The sequence below is a fragment of the Thunnus maccoyii genome, chromosome 15 (genome assembly GCF_910596095.1).
Source record: "Thunnus maccoyii chromosome 15, fThuMac1.1, whole genome shotgun sequence".
NCBI classification, from domain to species: Eukaryota; Metazoa; Chordata; class Actinopteri; order Scombriformes; family Scombridae; genus Thunnus; species Thunnus maccoyii.
The window spans coordinates 1,924,017-1,947,207 of NC_056547.1; the positions used below are offsets into that span (position 1 = coordinate 1,924,017).

Sequence of the window (23,191 nt, forward strand, 5' to 3'; positions counted from 1 at the left end):
TTGCAGCTCTAGTAGTTTTACTGCAATGAGGAAAAAAATAACAAAGATATAATAAAATATAGATATTAAATCTGACTCAAAAAGCAAAAAGACTGAGCCTCGTGGCTTTCCAACTTGAAATGTTGATAACAGACACTTCAAACTGAAGCTCTGGATGTTGTGGCCCCCCTGAGCCCTCGGGCCCCAGGGGTCTTAGCCCAGGAGACCCGTTCAGTAATCCACCATGACTGCTGATGGTCACTGACGACAATCAATGACTAATATGGGCTGCTGACTACTGGTGGATACTGGTGGATATTTGAAACTGACTGGAGTTAGTGTTGGTTCCAGGACACACAGCAGAACAGATGAATGAAGTAACGGTGTAGAAACATTACACACTTAATACAACATTTATATTGTATTATTTACATAAGACAACCGCTGGTTAACACACACTGCTTCAGTAGCTTAACTAATAAGTAAAGTTGTTTCCAGGTTGACTCCAGACAGAATAAAATCCAATAACAACATGAAACAGTGTTTTTATCTGTATGGAGATGAATGAAAATCACAACACACCACGACAATAACTTAGAGAACAATCAGAAATTCTCTGCACAGCACATTTATGCAAACGTTCAGCCTGTGAAACACCACAATTCATCACCGAGCACAAAACAATTCACAGCGTCGTCCCGCAGTTTCCAGCGTTTCAGCTCCACTGAACCGATCAGTCAACACACATCTGCTTCCAACAGGAGTCAACAAACATTACAGCCCCTTCAGGGTTTTATGAATCTCTATGAATTATTCAAACCCCAACACAACTCGCCATAACTGAGACATTACGTTTTTCACGGTGAAAGATAAATCAAGATCCACATCAAACTCTGTCTCTTTCTTCTCCTGTCTGACCTTTTTTTTAAAAGCATCAAACCAGCAGCGTTGTTTTAACGTCATTCCAGTAACAACCAGCGTCAGAATAAACCACCAACGCCGGACAGACGACGGGAAGGTTTGACAGTAAGAAAAATACAGAAAATCACCTTTAAGAAGAATTAACAGACATCCAACACTTTGGTCCACATGACGACAGCTGCAGCCACGTTAGCATTTGTTACCTACGTTAAAAATGTTCCTAGTTATGTTAAATTTATACATCACTAAAATAAAACTTATTAGATGTCATGTAGAGATGTAGAGTGGAAAGTCGCTAGATTACGCAACACGCTAATTTGCATATTTGCATATCCTTTGAAGAAGGAGTTCCCCCGGTCAAATAATGCTGATCAGTGATTGGTCGTTAGGGACGCACATTCACGTCTCTATCTGGATGATGATTGGTCGACTGAACGTGCTGCTGCTGCTGTCAGTCCAGAAAGACATGTCAGCGCTCGTTCACTGAGAAATACTGGTGACTCCTTTCAGGGAGAAGAGTTAACATCTGTCCGATGAGTCTCCAGATCGGTTGCTAGGGGGATTTTTGGGAAAAAAGTTGTTGAAAGTGCAGTGAGCAGGATTTAGTGACATCTAGTGGTGAGGTTACAGATTGCAACGAAGTGAATAAAACAGTGAAACAGTCACATCGACGTTAACTTTGGCTTCTAAAACTGTTATTTTATGTCGCAGCTCGTGATGCTAACAGTGACTTCTTGTTTACATAGTTGGTTTCGTCTTATTGGATGGTGGTAAAGATTTCTGATTACTTTTACTAGATAGAACATTTCTTAAGTTTTAGTTTATCCTGATTTAATAAATCGCTAGTTTGAAACTAAAGAGTTTTTATTAAGAACTAAGACAAAGGACTTTAAACTGAAACTTAGTGATGTGCTGGTGCAGCCAGCTGATCACACCGACTATGAGTCAATGAGTCATAAGTCAAAGGTCAACAGTCAATAAGTTGTAACTAAAACGACACACATTCAACAAGACGGCAGATGTTTGCCTTCAGCTGCCGTCTTAAACCTGAGTGTCAAAAGAATTTCTTCTCAATGACCTTTAAATAACGGAGACTGGATCCGAAGTATCAAAGTTTAAGTTGAATTTTTTTTCTCGTACAAGAAGGAGCGTTTCACAGTGCAACACACAGGATGACGTTACAAAGAAAAAGGCTCTTCATGGAGCATTCACAGTTGGTTTATATACCTTACAAACGGGCGTTTCAGCTTTCTCCTGTTGTTTACAGACATGTTCCACAGATAACGTCATGACATTTTCTCAGTTCTCTAATTGGTGGCCAGCTGAAGATCCTTAAATCAAGATGACTCCCTCCTGACCTGTCTCTGACCTTTATTCTTTTCTGACTTCCTCTAACGTGTATAGTACTGACCTCCCGTTGTTAGCCTTAGCTGCTGAGTTTGCCATTTCTGCAACGTTGCAGAGCAAAACAGGAACATTCATCATGACATGTAAAAACACGCACACAGTATGATTTTAAGACATCACAGTATAATACTAATTTTTATAACACTGAGAACAAGAGATGTGACTGCAGGACGGAGGCGCCGATCCAGTCATGTGATGAGTTTGCAGGTTTAGACTACGAGATAAAGACTTAATTTCTCTGTCGATTCTTATTTGAATCCTTTGTTTATGCGTTCAGTGATCAGTATGTGGACACAATCATTAACTCTAGCGGTGATCTAACAGAAGTAAACATCCTGCCAAAACTTCTAATTACACACATGATAAATCAGAATGATCAGAATCCAATTAAATGTCTTGATCCCCAGAGGATAAACCCTGTAGATTTAAAGACTTCCTCTCACTGTTAACAGTTTTTATACTTGTGTCAATACAGTCATTGAGTTTCAGCTGTAATACCGAAAAAAAAAAACCCTTTTTTTCATACCTTAATTTACGTTTTAACACATTTTTCCTATTTAACAAAATATTCCAAACGTTGTCTAAATAAAATATAGTCTAAAGTTGGAGAAGTTTCTTGATTTAAATCAGGAAATGTGAGTCTAACCAGACATTTGATCCCTGTTATGATCTGCAGCAGCTCTGAATAACAGAAGAGGAGAAGCAGGAAGCAGCAGTGATGCAACGAGAGCTTTTCTGCAGGACAACAGCCTCTAAGTAGCGCTTTGATTCGTCTCGTCTAGTTTATCTCGTTTATTGTTACAGCAGAGAGAATAATGAGAAAAATAAAACCACTTGTGTAAAGAGCTCTCCCTCTAACACGAGCCTTTACTGAGGAATTAAATCCTCATTTTTATCCAGTAGAAGGTGTTTGTGCTGTTTCTCCCTGCTGCCCTGAAGCTGCTCTGCTTTCTGCGCAGCATCAAAAAAAAAAAGAAGCCATCTCCGCTCGGAGCCATTAACAGTAAATAGGGGTGATTTTCCTTTATCGTGGCCGAGCAGGATATCAATACGGCTCCCTCAATTATCGACACGATGCGGCGTGCGGCCCAGACAGTGACGGAAGAGGTTTGACTCCTCTAAACCCTCCATCCACTCGGCTCTCCCCCACCTGTGGTTTGTGCAGGAAGAGCGGTGGAGGGAAAAAATGATGGAGGCTCCATAATCGTTATCTTCCTCCGCCGTTACTTACTGCAGGTAATAGTGTCCCCAGACAGAAGCTCTTTAGGAGCCGCAGCTGATTGTGGCGTCTAATAGAGTCGGGATAGATGTGGCCCAGTTGAAAGGCGGAGGCGTTCTGTGATGGAGCGTTTAATGACTGAGGGGATATGGCTTCATAAGCCTTATGGGAATGTCCCCGTTTCACCCAGATGTGGTTTAAATATACTTCAGTGGAGCTTCAGCTGCTTAAAAGTCTTGACGAGTGGACGAGAGCCACCAGGTGAGTTCAGGTGAGCTGTCGACCAGCCCGCAGTCTCCGATCAAATAACACGCAAATAACACGGTTTTGTATGCAGATGATGCACTAATGCTTCTCAGGGACGTGACGTCAATATAATGCGACTTTCTTTTATTTCATGAGGTTATTTTTAGCTTATAAGGAATGATAACTGATGATTAATTGATAATTAATTGATAATTAGTTGGCAAAAAGTTGCAAAAGCAGCAAGAAATCGATTTTCAAGACCACCAACCGGACATCTTTAACCGCATTTTACAGTTTTAACCAAAACCATGATCTTTCTCCAGCCAAGTGTTTTTTGTGCCTAAATCTAACCAACAGCATTAAATGAGACGTAAAAAGGTTAAAAATATTAAAAATATGGTGTTAAATCACCTGCATGCATGTATGTGCTGCACACAGTCTGAAAGTGTAAAGTCGTGTTATTTACTGTACTCAGATTGTGAGATCAGGTCGTGTCGACAGCAGGAAATGAATCTCTGATCTCATTTTTCATTTCCTTCATTTATAGGTTTGTGTTATAGTCGATATATGTGTCACCCAGCATGACATATATTGTTTTTATCAGGATGAGTTACCATCGTTTTGCATAAGAGTAGTTCTCTACATGTAGACAATAATGCATTTTTTTTCACAAACATTCAACCTTGTTTTTTTCTCATAGGCTCAACAACAAAACATTTGATTCATAGTGAAACCATAAAATCCTCCTAATACAAGAAAATCAACAAAAATCTATTTAGACTGATGATATATTACTTTACTTACAAAATTGAAATTTCAAAAAAAGTCGCAAAAACGTTTTTACACTTTGGAAAAGTTGTGACAGCTGACAAAAACAAATGTTTTGCAGTTGCTTCCTCTACTTTAAACAAATCATTCACGTCCTGCTGCCGCTAACTGTTCGTTTCACTCTCAAAGTACAAAAAAATAAAGAAGAGCGAAGCTGAACGGAACCACGATGTCTGTGAGACGCTTCTATCGATGAGCATCAACAGTTAAGTTCCTCATAATTATGTAATCTTGTCTCGTCCTCTTGACTGCAGATGAATTTGAGTTGTATCCGTTACTGCAGAAAAATCAGGATTTAACACTTTAATATACTGTAATGTGTAAGATCTCACTTTTTAAGCACTTTTGCCAAGAAATCTGGCCGGGAGACCATGTAGAAGCAGTTATATCTATCTGAGCCTCCACCCCGCTGATCTCTGTTATCTCGCTGCTAGTGTTCATGTGTTTGAGATGAAATGATGCGTTTTCTTCTGATTACAGTGACAGAAATCAGGAGTTTGATGACTGACAGTCATTCCTGCTGGTTTCATGAGCGACTCCACACAAACACTTTGACTGTGGAGGTCGGACAGAAGCTACGTTCATGTTAGCTTTTCACACTCGTGTTTTAAGACTAAAGAACTTCCACATTGACACAGACGACCTTCATCTGACCGCCATCATTAATGCAAACATCTCTGCTTTCACTGGAAACGTCTTCACTTCCACAGGAATGACGACGGTGCTCGAGAGCTTTGTTCACATAAAGTTAGTTGATTTGACGTCTCTGCAGAACTATACTGTTCTTGACATGTTAAGACCTTCCTGAGATCAACTAAAAAGTTTCTCGTCTTTTATTATCTTGAATTTGGTGCTAAAAATGCAGAAAACACACAAAATCACAACCTTTCAAAATCCAACACTGCTGCCAAGTTTACTATCCTGACTCCTAATTAAAGCAACAAAAGGCTAAATGTCCATAAAGAGCCATTAAATCAGATATATTTCCTAAAACGCTCCGTGCTTCTGTAAACAGACTGTTAGGAAACACAAGATCCATAATCAACCAATCAAATCCTGCAGGAGCTCATCTGTACACGCAGCTCGCCCCGATTACTTCAAATCAAAATTCAAATCACAGACACACACACACACTCGCAGGAATATTTGCTCATATGCATGCACACACACACACACACACATTCAGGCTGAATAAAGCTTTATTGATTCTCTCTTCCTACGCAGGAACATTACTTCCGAGGCTTGTACTATTATCAGAGATTAAAAAAAAAAAAAAAATGAAAGATTGAATGCAGGGAGCACGACGCCTGACCGCACGCCCACCACGACGCGCTCCGACACGCGCTGAGAGAGGAAGAGGAGGAGGAGGAGGAAGAGGAGGAAGAGGGATGCAGGAAGGAATTAGGAGGGAGGAAAAAGAGAGAGAGGAGGTGCTGAGAAAAGCTGGAGGAGAGGAGGGGTGGAAGAAGTCTGGTAGAGCATGTATAGTACTACTCACATGATATATGACCAGCATAACACACTGGTTCCCCTACCAGTCCACACATTGACCAGTTCAGCACCACTATATTCACTATATTCACATCCATCCTTTCCAGTGGATTCAAACCCACAGTCTTCATGTTGTGAGGACACAGAGTTAAACTACTGCTACAATATGAAAACTACAATAAATGAAGCACAACTAAAGCTTAAAAATCAATATAATAAGAGACAAAAGAGCAATTATGGCTTAAAACGAACATTAAAAAAGACAATAGAGGCTTTGAAACTGCAGTTAGTTACAATTAAGTCAGTCTTATTTAAAACTAATATTAAACTTGTATCTTAAAACACTTAACTTCTACTAAAACTATATTTTTTTTTACAGCAGAACATGCAAATGATAGAAAGAACAAGACAACAGTGTGTCTAGTGTTGAAAAATACTAAGAGAAGAGATGTTTTTTTCATGTCCGGCCAGTTCTTCACTGCATTAACATTTATTTTTCCTTCTTTTTTGTGTTCAGTGTAAATAAAACTCAGCTGAATAGATTCTGACCCACAAAGCCGTCATCGATAGGTTATAGGGGTGTGCCCAAATACAAATACGTTATTTGGCAAAGCACAAATAGTAAGTTTTTAAACAAATATTTGTTTTATACAAATATTTTATTGTTTTTGGGAAAAAAAACATATCAATCATCAGGGGTAAGTCCCAAGAGACTCTCCATAACCTGTTGTTCACCTTCTCCTTTCCACAAAGTTAGGTTGTAAAAAATAGGCAATAAATGAGAAATGAAAGCACGAATCACCTTTGAAGTTCTACTACATGTTACACGCTGTGCTGTCTCTGTGTTATGGGTGTATAAATAGGTAGAGGTCTGTCTGCAATGAGTCGATGAGTAAAGTTTTAGCTCAGTAATCAGCGCAGTCGTCTGCAGACTGCAGTTCGAGACCTGGTGTGGGGACCTCCTTCATAAGGTAGTTTATTCATGAACACTTATTGTAAGACTTTAATATTCTAAAATTAAAAGTGTAATAAAAACAAAAACAGGATTTTTAAGCCTCTTTCCACTTTTATTCGAATATAAATACAAATACAAATAATTTTGCTGCCTCAACAAATACAGATACAAATACAAATACTGGCTCCTCTATACATCCCTATTAGGTTAGTACTTGTACTTTAAAGTTGTATGTTGTACTAACTACTACATAGGAAGCAGGAAATGATACTTTGAAATAAGCATAGTGCTGGAAATGTGCTCATAAAAAGGGCAAAGTGATTTCCTAAAACAGGTGGGTTACATTGAATTTGCTGGAGACTATTTTCAACAGCGGATGAATACATAATGTTATCTTAATGAGAAGGGGTCCAAATGTCAAAATATACCAAAATGAACATAGTATATAGTTTAAATATACAATGGATGTTTTAAAATGAAGGTTTCCACTTATTCAACATCTCACTGCTACATATGTGCAGTCTGAAAACCAGCTTGCAAGCGATGTGAACGTTGCCTGAGATAAAATTGATCTTTAATTGTTTACTTACGATAATGTTTTCATCATGTGAAACTGCAGTTTTGGGCTCGAGCCAATACGAAATCTTGTTTTGCTTGTCGGTGCTTTCAAGGACAGTCAAAGACATCGAGACTTGAAAGCTTTCTGCCAAAAAGTATTCCAGTCATGAGAGAGAAAATCAAACTAAAAAAGAAAAAAACCATAAAGGTAATGTTGTTCACTGTGATGGATTATCTCTCTGCAGCAAGTTTCAGCAGGTTGATTTTCATAAAAATGAACTTAAACCAAGAACAGCCTGGGAGAAAGGAAATCAATCAAAGAACTGATGGCGAGATTTAGAAACTATGAATTTTATCTCCCGAAGGACTCACAGTGCCGTGATCTGCCGCCGCTAAAATGTTCTCTGTGTTACATCAAGAAAAGTGCAGCATTCTCAAAATGTCTCTTTGTCAGCTGCAGAAGAATAGTTGAAGAAATAGTCTCACCTGTACGGTAGGTGTTAACTTTGACCTGCAAAATCACACATCTCCTCAATTTACCTCATTTATGTTAATGGAGCCGACAAAATATCAGGAAGGCTTTTCAAAATAATGCTCTTCAGTACACCGATACCACCAGCCACTACGACCTCAATGATAAACATAAAGTAGAACTATCACCTTTCTGTCAACAAGAACTGGACATATATAAGCTTCATAAATGCAGAATTTATAGCAGAACCATTGCATTGGATTGCACAGATGTTCCTAATGAAACAGATGTCTCTGAGGGTGGCAGCGAGAACGTAAACACAAGAAGAAGTTCCTGAAGAGGCTCCTGTCTGTCCAGATATCTAGAAGACAACGTACCTGGTTGTTAGTCCAGGTCGGCCATTCTCCGGCTAAAACTCAAACTTGCAGCCTTTTGGTCGGTCATATGGAGGTCGGATCACGTTCCCACCACAAACGGGCAGACCCCTTCCTCTAAAGGGTCTCTGGTTAGTTGTGTTGTGGGAGATCTACCCACAACTTAGTATTAAACTCAAAACTTTAAAAGAGAAAAACTCAAAGAAATACCCTGGAAGCTGGAAGAGTTCAATGTGAACAGGTTTACTCTGCATAAAGAGAAATACAAAGCAAACCGAGGCCTTGATCCCAGGATAAATAACCTAATGAAAAATCATAAAACATTAAATTATATACCTCTCATAACCCCTCTTAACGTGGAGTTTAATTGCTAAATCCCACCTCGCTTGATCTTTACACTTTGGTAATAATGCAGACATGACTCAACTACAGAAAACAATGATGTCTCACACTTCTCTAACAGGTATCAGTTGTACTTGACCTCTTCCACATTTCTCCCAGTACACATGAAGATTAAAATATGATATTGCTGATTCTCCCCTCCCGTATTCCCTTGGGAACTATCTCTAATAGATGTAAATGTTTTCTTTGCACAATTACTGGCCTATCCATAGAAGGACAGTTTTCCACCACAGTTGTTTTAGTGTGAGAATGATTGCTGTGTTCAGATCTGTCAGAAACAGTCGTTCCAAGGAGGAAAACCAACCAGAGTCCCGTTAAATCGGACTAAACTACACGTTTGAAAACACCTTGTGCTCCCAGTTCAATGAACATACCGGACACACATCTTGACAAACCACCCTTTGTATAATAATGACTGTTCTCTCTTTTAAGTACCTTCATGTTTCCTTTGGACGGCATGTAAAACCTCTTGTTGAGGTGGACGGTTGAATGTATGAAGTGAGTTACCGCGCTGATCTAAAGGCGGTCATAATCACTTCAGAACTGACCAAAGAAACATGAAGTTCAGGCAAAAGTTTAGATTCAAACTTGCAGCCTTGTAGTCGGTCAGATGGAGGTTGGATCACGTTCAAATTAACTGCTCCAGAATCCGTTTGTGAGCGAGCCAAGACCACTTCCTGTAAAGGGTCTCTGTACGGTTGAGTACGACTGCCAAACAAATGGTACCAAGGAGGAAAAACCGACAACTGAACTAAACAACTGAACAATGCAGGTTTGAAAACACTCTTAGGCAACTTACAAAAGTCACGAAAGTGAAAGAAACCTGAAAGATAACAATGCCATTAACAATAAAGACAGAAAAACAAATTGAACCAAAGCCTGCAGTTCAGCCGCCCAGCTGGAGTCTTCACTCACATTGCATCTCCTCACTGCAACATACAGTCCTGTACAAAAGTTTTAGGCACTTTAGATGTTTAGATTCTTTCCCATAATGTAACACCATCTGATTCATCCCAAATGTATTCTTCAGCATGACAACAACCCCAAACATCCAGCTGGAGTCATACAGAACTTTCTTCAGAAGAAGAAGACAGAGGGGAAGCCTGAAGGCCTTCAGAGAAACTCTTTCACTGAATAATTCTTCTCTTTTAATTCTAATTTTAGCCTCATTTTTTTCATTTTCCATCAAATTTGCTTTAGAAATGAAAGAGTTACTGTCCTGAAACCATGAAAATAAAGTTATCCAATCAGATTTTTGTGTTGTTGTTGTCTTTAGGCAGAGAAGAGATTAGCTGGCTGCTCATTGGTTAAGACTTCATAACCGAGACAGAAGGTCATAGCCGCCATGGCCGCGTGTGTTTGTTTAGAGAGTGACGGGTGAATTAACCAATCACATTTTGATTTATAGTGGGTGGGACCAATAATCATCCTCCTCAGGCCTTCCTGAAGGTCAGAGCTAGCTTGCTCGTAGCTTAGCTTGCTGCACTTACTGTAGTTATGTTCATCACGTCATGTTGTTTGTTTGTTGATGCTCCTGTTACATCTGAAGTTATTATGGGTTCATAAAGACGTTTTGTGTGCACATCTAGTAATTGTTTAGTTAAATAGTATAATGTTTACTCTGCTAGCTTTGCCATTTTTCTATGGGATTTCCCATTGTATTAATATGCTGTTAGCATCATGCTAAGCCAGGATTAGTGTCCTGTCAGCCAGGATGTCCTCCTGGATATCTATTTGCAAATAGTGCTGCATCTATTAAAGCTCTGAGCAGCAGAACAAATAAGTTTGGAGACAAATGTATTTTTCTTTCATTCGTACATGAATAATAACAGCACACATGACTGTAGAGAGAGAAGTGGGAGCTGCAAACAGCTGTTTCTATTTTGACAGAGAACCGTTCATAAATTCAAACATTATTTAGTGCTCTGCTAGTGCTACGTTCTTATGTGACTGCTCTGATTAATAAATGTGTTCTTTGATCCTGAAACAGAAGCCTTATGTTGTTGTTATTTAACCTCCTCAGTCATTTCATCCTGACGCCGTCCTGAGAGACGAAGGCTGTTTTGATATTGACAATAATAATATGTATTCTGGGAGGCCAGGTTTATATTTCCAGTTGTCATCTCTGTGTTTTTTGTGTCTTGTTTACATTGAATATAGAGAAGACGATTATTATGCCTGTTCTTCTTCTGTCATAGTTAGTTAAAGTCTTCCAGTCGTTTATTCCTCCCTGTTGCTGCTTTGTCAGTATGTGTGTTTCAGGATGCAGCTCTAATAGTCTCAGTTCATCATTGGAACAAGGAGTCCTGCAACAGATGGTTCGGCCCCCAAAGAGCCCTGATCTCAACATCACGGAGTCAATCAGGGATTAACACGAAGAGACAGAAGAAGAACTGCAGCGACTTCTCCGAGACGCAGGAACAACCGACCTGCCGAGTACCTGAAACACTGAGGAGAACCGCTGCTGGTTTAAAGGCAGATAGATTCAACGCACCCTCTCAATCATCCAGCATCCACCTGTAGGCTCCGAGTCTACCTGCCCTGAAAGGGGGACGTTAGTATCGTCAGAGCCTCGATGCCAAACACGAACGCAGCCGCTCCGAGACCCAAAAAACCACAGCATGACGTCAGAAACGAGTCAATCTCAACAAAAAACTGAACATCCTGTGCTGCAGGAGCTTCGTATTGTACAGTGAGTGTTACATGCATCGATCTGCCAAAGACTCAGCAGAAGAAGGAGAGGAATCAGGAAAAAAGTTACTCACAGAATGAAGATGACGACACCAGGAGCTGATATCAAAAGATTCCCTCGGATGATGGAAGCCAGTTTAATCTCCACGGAGTCCAGGATAGACGGACGGACGGACGGACGGACGGCGGTGTACGATCCACAAGGAGGAGCACTGGGGGGAAAAAAGCTCCGGGGAGAAGAGGAATTTTAAAAAAGCGGAAGTGAAGCTTTGGGGGACTGTCAGTCTCGGCTCTGTCCTCTCCAGATTCGGTCCCTCGCTGTCTCACGAGTTTGGCTTTTATCTCATGCTTGATATGGAGATTTTCTGAAGCTGCAGGGAGACTTCTAGATGGGACATGTCCACACGGGGGGGGAGGAGGAGGAAGAGGACGAATCTAGAGGGAGGAAGGGCGAAAGAACATGTCTCTGTGTGTTTGTGGCTTCGATGGAGGGGAAGTTAAACACTGATGAAAGTGTGTTTGCTTTCAGCACCAAACTAGAAACTGAAAAATTAAAACATGTGAGGCAGCAAGAAAAAAAAAAAGAAAAAAAAGGTCTTTCCTCACCTAATTCTCCTGTCGTTTTACTCTCGAGGAGCACGACAGAAAAAAAAAAAAAAAAGACGGATCTGGTTTGTTTGAGAGATGAAGAAAGCGAACGACGGGGGCAGAAACAAACTCAATTACAGACGAACGGGAGATAATGGCGTGTATCGGTGGCACCTGCTCTGCCTCCTCTTTCTCTTCCTGTCTGCTTTTCCACCTGACTGCCAAGATTAAGGCATATAATCAAATTCTCTTAATTGGCCCTGATGGTGGCGACTGTCCAACTTCTCTTCTTCTTCTTCTCTCCCTCCTTCACTCGCCTGCAGGAGAGTGGCGGGGAATGACAATGAGTGCCTGGAGGAGGGGGATGGGTGGGTGGGTGAGGGGGGGGGCGGTTGAAGCGCCTGTCAGTCAAGACTCTGGGCTCTTACAGCGTGGACTCTACCTGCTGACTCACAGCTAGTTGTTATCTCTGCTGTGTGCCGCCGCCCTGATCTCGCCATATCCTTGCCGCCGCCCCGCCCTCTGCTCCTCCCTCCCTATCGACTACCCAGAATGACTGACGGGATGATATTTAACCCCTTCCTCTTTCGCTCTCCTTTTTTGGCGCCTTTTTCGCTTCTTCACCTCTTCTGTGTTTGTATCTAATCTCTCCTGCGTCTAATCTCCATCTAGATCTGCTGTTGCTAATTGGTTTCAGGTGTCTCTGGCGGCGGCGGCGGCGGGAAGGAGGGTGGGTGAGGGGTCGGGGGGAGGCTGGTGAGGAAGATTTCACACCGCTGTCGCCATTAATTAAAAAGATGATTACTCAGAATGCAAAGATTAAAGAGGAAACTAGGAAGCGCCGGGCTTGATAATAACCTGGTGGCACTTTAGAAGTCCTCGCTCAGCTTATCGAGCGTGTGTTTCGTCTCAGATGTGTGTGTGTGTGTGTGTGTGTGTGTGTGTGTGTGTGTCTCTCGGCTTGTTACAGGAAGTGTTTCTGGGAGGTTTCCGCAGGTTGTTGCGGCTACATGGCAGATGGAGCCGCACGTCACCTCCTGTGAGTCGACATCTTGGAGACGCTTGTAGAAAAGTTATCTTTTAATGTTGTTGTTGTTGTTGTTGTTGTTGTTGTTACATCCACTGTGTCGAAGCTCGAGGTTTGTTTCAGTTGTTTTTTTGCATCACAGCACCCAAAAAGAATCCAGGAAACAGAAAATCCTCTTTTTTTTCCAAATCAAACAAACTCCCACGCTCCTCCGAGGCTCAACATCTGTTAAAAAACACCCAGAATCCTTTTCTTCTTCTTCTTCTTCTTCTTCTTCTTTTCTCTCCCTCTTCGGTGTCCTCAGCGCAGCAGCTGCCTTTGAACGGATGCGGTTGCCATGGCGCCTCTGAGAAGACGTGCTGGTTGGTGGTGGAGTTGTGGAGGCGGGGTCACCGGGGATCACCTGGAAGAGCTCACACCTGTGGCATTCTGGGAAATGATGTACTCTGACGCCACGATGAAGAGGACGTGATCAGATCTGTAACGACAAGAAGAAGATCATTTTTAAAACTGTTATTGAGATAGAAGGTTTTCATCTGAGCTGATTAGTTTCAGTGTTCAGTGGGAAGAAAAAGCGCCGACAAAAAAACACTAAATGTTGTTTTCCACACAAGTGAAGAGATTAAAGAGTGATGAATTACAAAAGAAAGACAGAGAGAGAAGTGATGCAGTGAACTCATATAAACAGTCGAAGTAAAGACGACGACAAAGAGGATTATGGAAATCCAAACTTCTTCGAGACACGTGTAACGAGCACAGACACGAGCGGAGTCGATAAAAATGGCGAGAGGAAGAAAATGGAGGGAAACAAACCAAAAGAAGAAGAAGATGCAGAGACACAGTCTCAGGGGGAGTGGGGGGGAGGTTTTTGTGTAAAAGAGGAAAGTGGGAGAGAAAACACTTGTTCATAATGCACAACTAGGAAATAAACAACTGAAGAAGAGACAAGTGGGAGGAAAGATTTAAAAAGAAACAGTTTGTTTTAAAGGACGAGTTCAACGGTGTTTCCAGTGTCTTAAACCAGCAGTCAGGTGTAATCATTCCTCCTGTTCATACTGGATATTAAAAGATCCTTCAAATGTGCTTTCAATGGAAGTGATGGAGGATAAAATCCACAGTGTGTCCACACAGTCATTTAAAAGTCTGTGTGAAGCTTATATTCAGCTTCAGCAGTCTGAGTTAGTCATATCAAGTGGATATCTGACACATTTACAGTCTTTTTAGCATCAAATTCCCTCTTTGTGTTTCCTCGGACAGTGTTTCCCTGTTGAGCTGCAGGTGGAAGTATAGTAACAAAAAGAGGAACTTTGGCACTAAAAAGACTGTAACGTTGAAAGATATCTACTTGATTTGACTCATTTGGACGCTGAAGCTTCATATTAGCTTCAGATAAACTTTCAAATACATTTGTGCACAGAAGGAGGACTGTGTTTGTTTGTTACGACCTCAACCCAACAAGTCATGTTGCCTTCATGGTGGATTATCAGCAAAACAACATAAAGGAATCAAATCTAATCAACTTTAAATGATCATTTCAAACAGGAGAAAAGAGATTGAACAACAGTGTTGCTCAACAGCACCTGGTTAGATTCAGGAACCAGGTGTGAGTTAATGTTACTACTTCCTTAAAGTTAGGCCACCTTCGTCGTCATGGCTACAATAATAACCACAGGGTTAAGGTTAGGGGACGACAGTCTGTTGGGTTAAAGTCTTCATCCTCTTCCTCCTCACAGTTACTACGACTGTTAGATCATCTGTCACTCAGACATAACTACAGCTCGTTTTTGGCCGACTGACATTATGACCTGTTGTGTTGTTTTTCTTGGGAGGACGGTCTCGTAATCTGGTTGTAGATGAGAAATTACCTTCACTCATTATAAACTGTTTAAGAAAAAATATGCTAATAATATGCTAATATGCTAATGTAGAGTTTGACACACAAAACTACACACTGAAAACTATAAAAAGTATTTTCTGTCAGTTAAAGAATCAGGAATCTTATTTATTAAAATTATTTTGCATATTAACATTTATGTATGAACCCAAATACGACACTTCTTTATGCTATTATTTTCTCATAATTTGTACTGAATTGCACCACTCTACAAATGTAAACCATTAAATACCTGCAATTAATAATAATAACAATAATAATACACTTTATTTATATAGCACCTTTCATGACATAAAATGCAAAGTGCTTTACAGAAAGAGGTAAAAACAAACAAGCAGGCAAAAAAGATCATTTATAATATTAAAAGATAAATACAATAAACAATAAAAAACTACAGTGATAAAAAGAGGTTAAGAGGATAAAAGGAGGTAAAATCATGAGATAAAAAAGATAATTAAGCGACCTCAGCTAACGGTTTGAAACATATTCTGACAAACAATCTGAGAGGTATGAAGGTGCTCGAGAGCTTTTTGGGCTTTAAAAACAAGTAAAAGAATTTTAAAATCTATCCTCAGCGTTACAGGTAGCCAGCGCAATGACGCTAATACTGGTGTTAAATGTTCCCTTTTCATAGTTTTAGTTAAAACTCTTGCTGCTGAATTTTGAACGAGTTACAGCTGATGAATGGTTTGATTTGGTAAACCAGTATAAAGTGCATTACACTAATCTAAGCGTGAGAAAACAAAGGCATGAGTGAGTTTCTTGGCATCTTCCAGAGTAATGTTTGGTCTGACTCTTGCAATGTTTCTTAAATGATAAAAAGCTGTCTTTGTAACGTTGTGGACTTTTAAAATTCAAATCAGAATCAAAGATAACACTCAAGCTTTTTACTTCTTAACAAGAAAATTTGCAGGAAATTCCTATAAAATTAAAGAACTTGTAAAATGAAGCTTTTATGTGCGTCGTGTTTCAAGTGGATTCACACCAGAGTTCAGTCAGAGTTTCATTCGCTTGTAAAGGAAGAAATAAAGCAAACATGCAGTTTTAGTTGGTAGCAAAGACATAAAATGTCTCCAGATAGTCGTCTGATCGTGTTGTTGTTGTTGTTCTTCAGCAGACTCTGCGTTCGTAGTTGAAACCCGAACAGGCTGCAGTTCTCATGTGACTTCAGCTCTTTTCTACTCGACCCACAGTTTTCCAGGAGCACTCATGTCTCCATTATATCCTCCCATTAAGCCAGCGCTCGTATTCAGAGTCAAGCACAAAACTGTCTGCCAGGCTGTACATTGTACATCGTGCTATCAGGGTGGTTTGGTGCTTTCACGTCTCTATAAATATGGTTGTTGCCATGACATCAGCAAGACAACGATGATGTCCATCAAGCAAAGTGAGCAGCGGTGAGGATAAAGAGAGACGGTGTTTGCTTAGAGTGTTTCTGTTTGTTTGGGAGGAGATGGAGGATGGAAGTGCAGATGTTTCTCACTCGCTGTTATTTACATGGAAAAAAAAAACACTGTAAGAGCTTTGAGTCAAAATGGCTCAAAATGTCACCAACGCAAATCAACTCCCAGAGTAACAAGAACACTTCCTGTCATCTGGACTGTACTGGGCTGGATGTAGACTCTGAATGGGAACAGTGAATGATGAGAAGAAGACGAGAACAGACAAGAACGCTGATGTGAAAGACTGTATTCGTAGTGTTTTTGATTGTAGTAATTTGCTCAATTTGGTTGCTTCAGAGGACGTATCATGCACGAGCCTCATGGGTATCGTAGTAGAGTCATCCATCATACCGAGCTGATGTGATTTCTTAGAAACAAGGTTAAAATAATTAAAGCTGGTGGCCAACGTTAACCTTTAATATGTATTTATCAGACTCCTGTGTTTCTATGTTGAGAAAAACTGAAGATATTATTAAAGGACAAATATTCTGCACATTTCCAGCTCTATGTTTATATTCTGGGGCTCTACTGGAATATCTTTACATGATTTACAGTTAAAAACTCCTTATTTATCTTCTACTGGTCCTTTATGCAGCCCCTCAGTTCAGCCTCTGTCTGAAACAGGCCGTTTTAGCTCCTGTCTCTTTAAGGCCCCGCCTCCTGATGAGCCCACTCTGCTCTGATTGGTCAGCTACGTAAACAAACTATAGTAGCAGGATTTCACTTCTTTTTCTCCTTCTTTACTCCAAATGTCAACTTCTCAAATCCATCCGTACATGTTGGAGCTGAATCACATCTGAAGTATGAGAGTTTTGAACATGTGACACACTGAAAACTTGGGCTGAACCCTCGGCTTTGTCTTGCAGGGAACATTTTTACATACATTCACCATGTTTAACATCCAACATCAGTATATAAATGACAGAAAATCACTAAAAGCAGCAACTTGCACACTGAAAAAAACTTGTTTTTTAAGAAGTGTCACACTATAAAAGTATCACAGAAAGAAATTAATGATAAACTGGAGCAAATGCATCCAAAGACAAGTTCTCATTCTGCTTGTAATAACAAACCATTTATTCCGTTTATGAGGTTTACGGCTGTCAGACATAAACAATAAAGATATAATATTACAACACTTTTGTTTCATATTCATCTTTATTACAACTTTGTTCCATTAAAGCTCTTTGTTCGGGGAAAAACTGCTCAGAAATCATGAATATAAACATGAATATATGATGTATAAGAGCTGTAAAAGTGTGTGTTTGCAGGGAGGTGAGTGGATGCGTCAGAATTACAGCACAGACGTGCTTCTGAAAACTGCTTGAAAAGACTGAGATTACTGTGATTACTGAGATACAAACTCAGAAATGTACCTGAATTATCATTAATACAGAAACATGAAGGAACAAAATGATTCTGTCGGCTTTTTTATCTCCGTTACAGTGATGTGAGTCACGCAGGCGGCGCGGAGACGGAAATATGCAGTTTGACTTATTGTATAATATCACCTGTAGCCGCCGTCAAAACGTCTGAAAACCTTTTCTAATATCTTTTTGACAGCAGTTTAAAGGTTTTGAGATCTGAGTAGAGAAAGATTTATTTGACCACTAAACTACAGACTTTATGTTCGATGTTCTTGTTTAAATTATCAGCCCAGATTAGATTACTGAACATAATGTAATACAGCTAATAATCCCACTACGGGTCCCCAGAGGGAACAAAATACACACATACTGACTGTTTATCAGAGGCGTCAGGCAGCAGCTACGTTTCCATCCAAATGTAGAACAAAGTTTAACCCAATTACTAGAAAATCAGCTGAAGGAAATGATTAGTGGCGTCAATATTTAACTCCAGATTCTCAGAGAAGATTCTTTATCTTTATTTTTTGGTCTCATTCAGCGGCAGCACGATATGAACGTTTGTTTCCGTCCTGTTCTTCGGTCGGGTGCCGTTAAACGGTTGCAGAAGAAGAAGACGACGAGATGACGTCAGTAAAAGAGTCAAAGTTGGAAATATGACGTTTCTGTTAGTTTCACGTGTTGATGGGAGGAAGGTTACAGCCTCCTCATCATCACTCCTCACAGATCTGATGTGATGTTTAAGTCACATGATTCATGATGTCATCATTTATTCACTCAGTCTGTTTACATTTTACTTTTTATAATGTAACAGGAAGCATCAAATGCTGCTATCTGCTTCTGATATCCTACAGGTTTAGATCCACTGCTGCGTTATGTTTTACAGGCTGTAACATGCAGCTCTGCAGTGTTTCAACCACATTCAGTTTACTGTAACACTTTCTACAAACACTATCAAGGTCACATGACGCCATCAGAACCCGGCGGACGCTGTGAACTCCGTCTCGACGGTCAGGTTGAGCTCCAGTAAAGTTGTGAGGAGTATTAAAATGCTCCATCTGCACTGTCTGACTGGTATTGTGAAGGTCAGTAGTAGAAAGTAACTAAGTACATTTACTCAAGTACAGTTTTGAGGTATTTGTACTTTACTTGAGTATTTCCATGTGATGCTACTTTCTACATTTCAGAGGGAAATATTGTACTTTCTACTCCACTACATTTATTTGACAGCTTTAGTTACTTTTCAGATGAAGATTTGACACAATGGATAATATAACAAGCTTTTAAAATACAACACATTGTTAAAGATGAAACCAGTGGTTTCCAACCTTTTTGTCTTTTGACGTCTTACAAAAAGCAGTGTGTAGTCGGGGTCACATTTCACATGTCTATGAGTTGTTAACAGCTCCACCAAATAGTGATTTTTCCCTCTAAACTTCTCACATGCTTTCATTTCAATAAATGTTCAAATGATCCAATATTTCAGCAAAAATCAAAGATTAGAGAAAAAGTCCAAAAACTGAAAACAGATTTGTGTATCAGAACTTTGTTTTTTCTTCTTTCCTCTCCCATTAATCATCTCACCACCCCTCAGATTTATCTGCTGACCCTTTGGAGGGGCCCGACCCCTAGGTTGGGAACCACTGGACTAAACTAGCTAACTGTATATAAAGTAGTGTAAACTAGCTCCACCTCCAGCAGCTACAACAGTAACATGCTGCTCTAACACTGATGCTTCACTATTAATAATCTAATGATGTCATATATAATAATATATCAGTCAGAGGCACCAAACCACTACTTTTACTGCAATACTTTAACTACATCAAGCTCATAATACTTATGTACTTTTACTGCAATACTTTAACTACATCAAGCTCATAATACTTATGTACTTTTACTGCAATACTTTAACTACATCAAGCTCATAATACTTATGTACTTTTACTGTAGTAGGACTTTTTCATGCAGGACTTTTACTTGTAATGGAGTATTTGGTACTTTTACTGCAGTAAAGTATCTGAGTATTTCTGGGAATCTTTGACATCACAACACCAGATGTTACAACTCAACTGGTTTATTTGTCTTCTTTTTTTCTGCATGTGTTGGATTTCTGAAGGACTACATTAAAATTCACATTTTTGAACAGCTGATCATTCTTCCACTATTATTAAAACTAAACTGACCCACATTAAATCAGCTGTAGCTGCTGAACCACAGTGACTATGAGCATAAATAAGGTCTCAGCAGAGAGGAAACCCTGCAACGTTTCTTCTGAAAGTGTCGGAAACACTCAAAGTGCTACAGAAACAGAGAGAGAGAGAGAGAGAGAGAGGGAGAGAGAGACGCCTCAGCAGGTTTAATGAGGTCAATAATAATCAAATGACAATATATGACATGAACAACCAGAATAGATGGAACTTGTAGTGAGTTTTGTGCTTCAGCAGCAGCAGCAGTTGACCTGTTGTGTGTTTTAAATGAATCCACGGAGTGAAGAAGTAAATCACGGTCAGACTCCTCAGAGCTACTCGAGCCAGAATAGCTGTTAAGAGTCCACTTTATTCTCCGAAAGTCGCAGGTTTTCAGGGTGACTGACTCTTAAGAGCCAAACCACTTGGGTGTAAATGTTGGTTTTGTTAAAACACTCGTCTCCAGGAGTGTTGTGCTGATCATTACGGCAGCAGTGGAGGAGGAAGCTGGATCGCACATTTTCAGATATATTCTTAAAATGTCACAGCTGTGCTTTCAGGCAGCTGTGTTTTTATTATTTTATTTTTAAAGGTCTGAATGTTATTAAAGGACAGACATGCAGGAGTGTTTTGATATAAACTGCTTTCATCCAGTTTAATGGAAGATGAGCTGTGTGTTTAATGTCTGCAGTTAAAAAATGTCACAAACTATATTTAGATATTTCATGAACTATGTAGTTGTATTTCTTATCTGAGCTGCACATTTTAACGCTGTTATCTTTGTAACATTTGTGTTTTTATTTCTTATTAAGGTCAGAATCAGACACTTCATTTGTTGTTTTGTTATTAGTTGAAGGGCAAATACTTAAATAGTTATGATGATGATATCCATCTATTTTCTATACCTGTTTTTCTGTATGATGTCACATGTGGCTGGAGCCTATCCCAGCATGCACTGGGCAACAGACTGGGATATATTCAACAGGACAGTTTACTCTGTTATAGTAACTCTGACATATCATCATCTTTAAAGTTAATATGTTGAACTTGTTAGCAAACAGTTGATTATTTCCACATCCAGCAGTTACAGAGCAACATTATCATTCACTGATAATATCAATAATTACTTGTGGCGTTCCTCAGGGTTCTATTCTGGGTCCGTTTATTGTTTCAGTCTGGTTAAAGCTGCTTGACATTATATTGTTTGTCCACTTATTTTCAGAGGAATAGTCTGTAAACTCAACTTCTGTCATATTATCTTCTTATAGAGTAGTTGTTGCTAACATGTTAGCAAACAGTTGCTTATTTCCACATCCAGCAGTTACGGAGCAACATTATCATTCATGTGGAGTCGTGTTTCTGTCCACCTGGTGAATGTAAGTCCAATATTCACTCTCTTTTAGCTCTGTTTTTGTTCTCCACCAACTCCTGAGGGAAATATCTGGCTCTTTAGCTGCTAAATGCTCCACTATGTTCACCAGCTAGTCTACAGCTAACTGTGTCTGTTAGCAGGTAGTGTACAGCGGCTTTTTTTTATAGCTTTTACTCTGAAAACGACGCTATGAGACGCTGAGAGTGAACCAGAACAGTAAAGTTGCAGCCGGACAGATAAACAACGAGCTGAAACTCACTATAAAGCTGCAGAGTCTCTGATAATTCTCTGTATAATAATAATAATCTTATAATTTAATATTTATATACAGTAGAATGAAGATGTTGATCCTTCGTTTCATCATCCTCTCAAACATTAAGTCATTTTTGTGAGAGAATTTAGGTTTGTATTTGTTGTTATAATTAAAAATTATTCATATTCAACAAGCATGTTTCTTTTTAATGATTTAACTTATTTCCATTCTGCTCTCATTTTAATTTTAAATCCTTTGTTTTTCTTGTTTGTTGTTCGTTCATGTCTCCTGTTATATTTATATTTAAACTTATTTACAACAGCAAGTTTAGAGAGAAATGTAACATTTTTTAAATCAGCCTCTTTATCAATATATTCCTGCGTCCTTAATGAACATAAATTGAGGAATATTTTCAATAAACTTATCAATAAAATGTTCACTATATATGTTCAATATATTTAATTTGTTTTCCTACAAAACAAGTTGTTAGTTTAGTTTTATTATGATGTTTTTAATGTTTTGTTGAGGCGTTTGGGTCGACTATGAAAAAGATTAAATCATGAAAAATTAAAACATAACTGAAAACAGAATATATCTTGATTATATCTTGACTATTGATTTATAGATTATAAAATAATCTATAAATCAATAGTTCATTTGCTTTATTCTGGATGTTTTTACAGCTGCGGAGAGCAGACATTATATTATAACTGATATATTTTCAGATATTAACCTCATGTCGTGTCCTATTTAAACTCTGCTGTTCATCAGAGACACGAACCATCTGTGACTGAAAACCTCCACGACTAAATATAAAGTCCAGACGGGGGAGACGTCCCCTCTGACTGTCATTAGTCACAGTTAGTGAAGCGGAGTTACGCTCAGGTCGCTGTGAAAGCAACGGTTTCATCCTCTCGACCGTTTCAAAGACTTCAGCTCATCAGCTCGTGTCTTTGAACGGTTTGTTTGTTTGTGTTGATGCTTTTTTTTTTTCTTCTAAATAAACAATATAATGAATCAAGGACACAACTGTGAAAAGTTGCTCAATTTCAAAGGACTTCATCTCCATAGCAACAGCAGCCGAGCCTCATGGGTATCGTAGTCGAGTCATCCATCATACCGAGCTGATGTGATTTCTTAGAAACGAGGTTAAAATAATTAAAGCTGGTGGCCAACGTTAACCTTTAATATGTATTTATCAGACTCCTGTGTTTCTATGTTGAGAAACACTGAAGATATTATTAAAGGACAAATATTCTGCACATTTCCAGCTCTATGTTTATATTCTGGGGCTCTACTGGAATATCTTTGCATGATTTCCAGTTAAAAACTCCTTATTTATCTTCTACTGGTCCTTTATGCAGCCCCTCAGTTCAGCCTCTGTCTGAAACAGGCCGTTTTAGCTCCTGTCTCTGAAACATCTGGACTCTGAACAGATGTTATAACACATCTTCTATCAGCCTGTACTCATGTTAAAAGCTGTATCGAAGAGTCGAAGTCATGACGTCACTTCCTGTCT

General features: G+C 39.4%; 3 gene segments (V, D, J or C); 2 read left to right on the forward strand and 1 right to left on the reverse strand.

The window, feature by feature from the left end:
- Nucleotides 1–23,191, forward strand: part of LOC121913208 — an 899,212-nt gene that overhangs the window by 325,965 nt on the left and 550,056 nt on the right.
- Nucleotides 1–23,191, reverse strand: part of LOC121913212 — a 747,540-nt gene that overhangs the window by 315,362 nt on the left and 408,987 nt on the right.
- Nucleotides 1–23,191, forward strand: part of LOC121913210 — a 756,822-nt gene that overhangs the window by 311,886 nt on the left and 421,745 nt on the right. Inside the window, 1 exon segment of the V gene segment in view lies at nucleotides 12,455–12,468. Within this exon segment, the coding sequence occupies nucleotides 12,455–12,468 (14 nt within the window).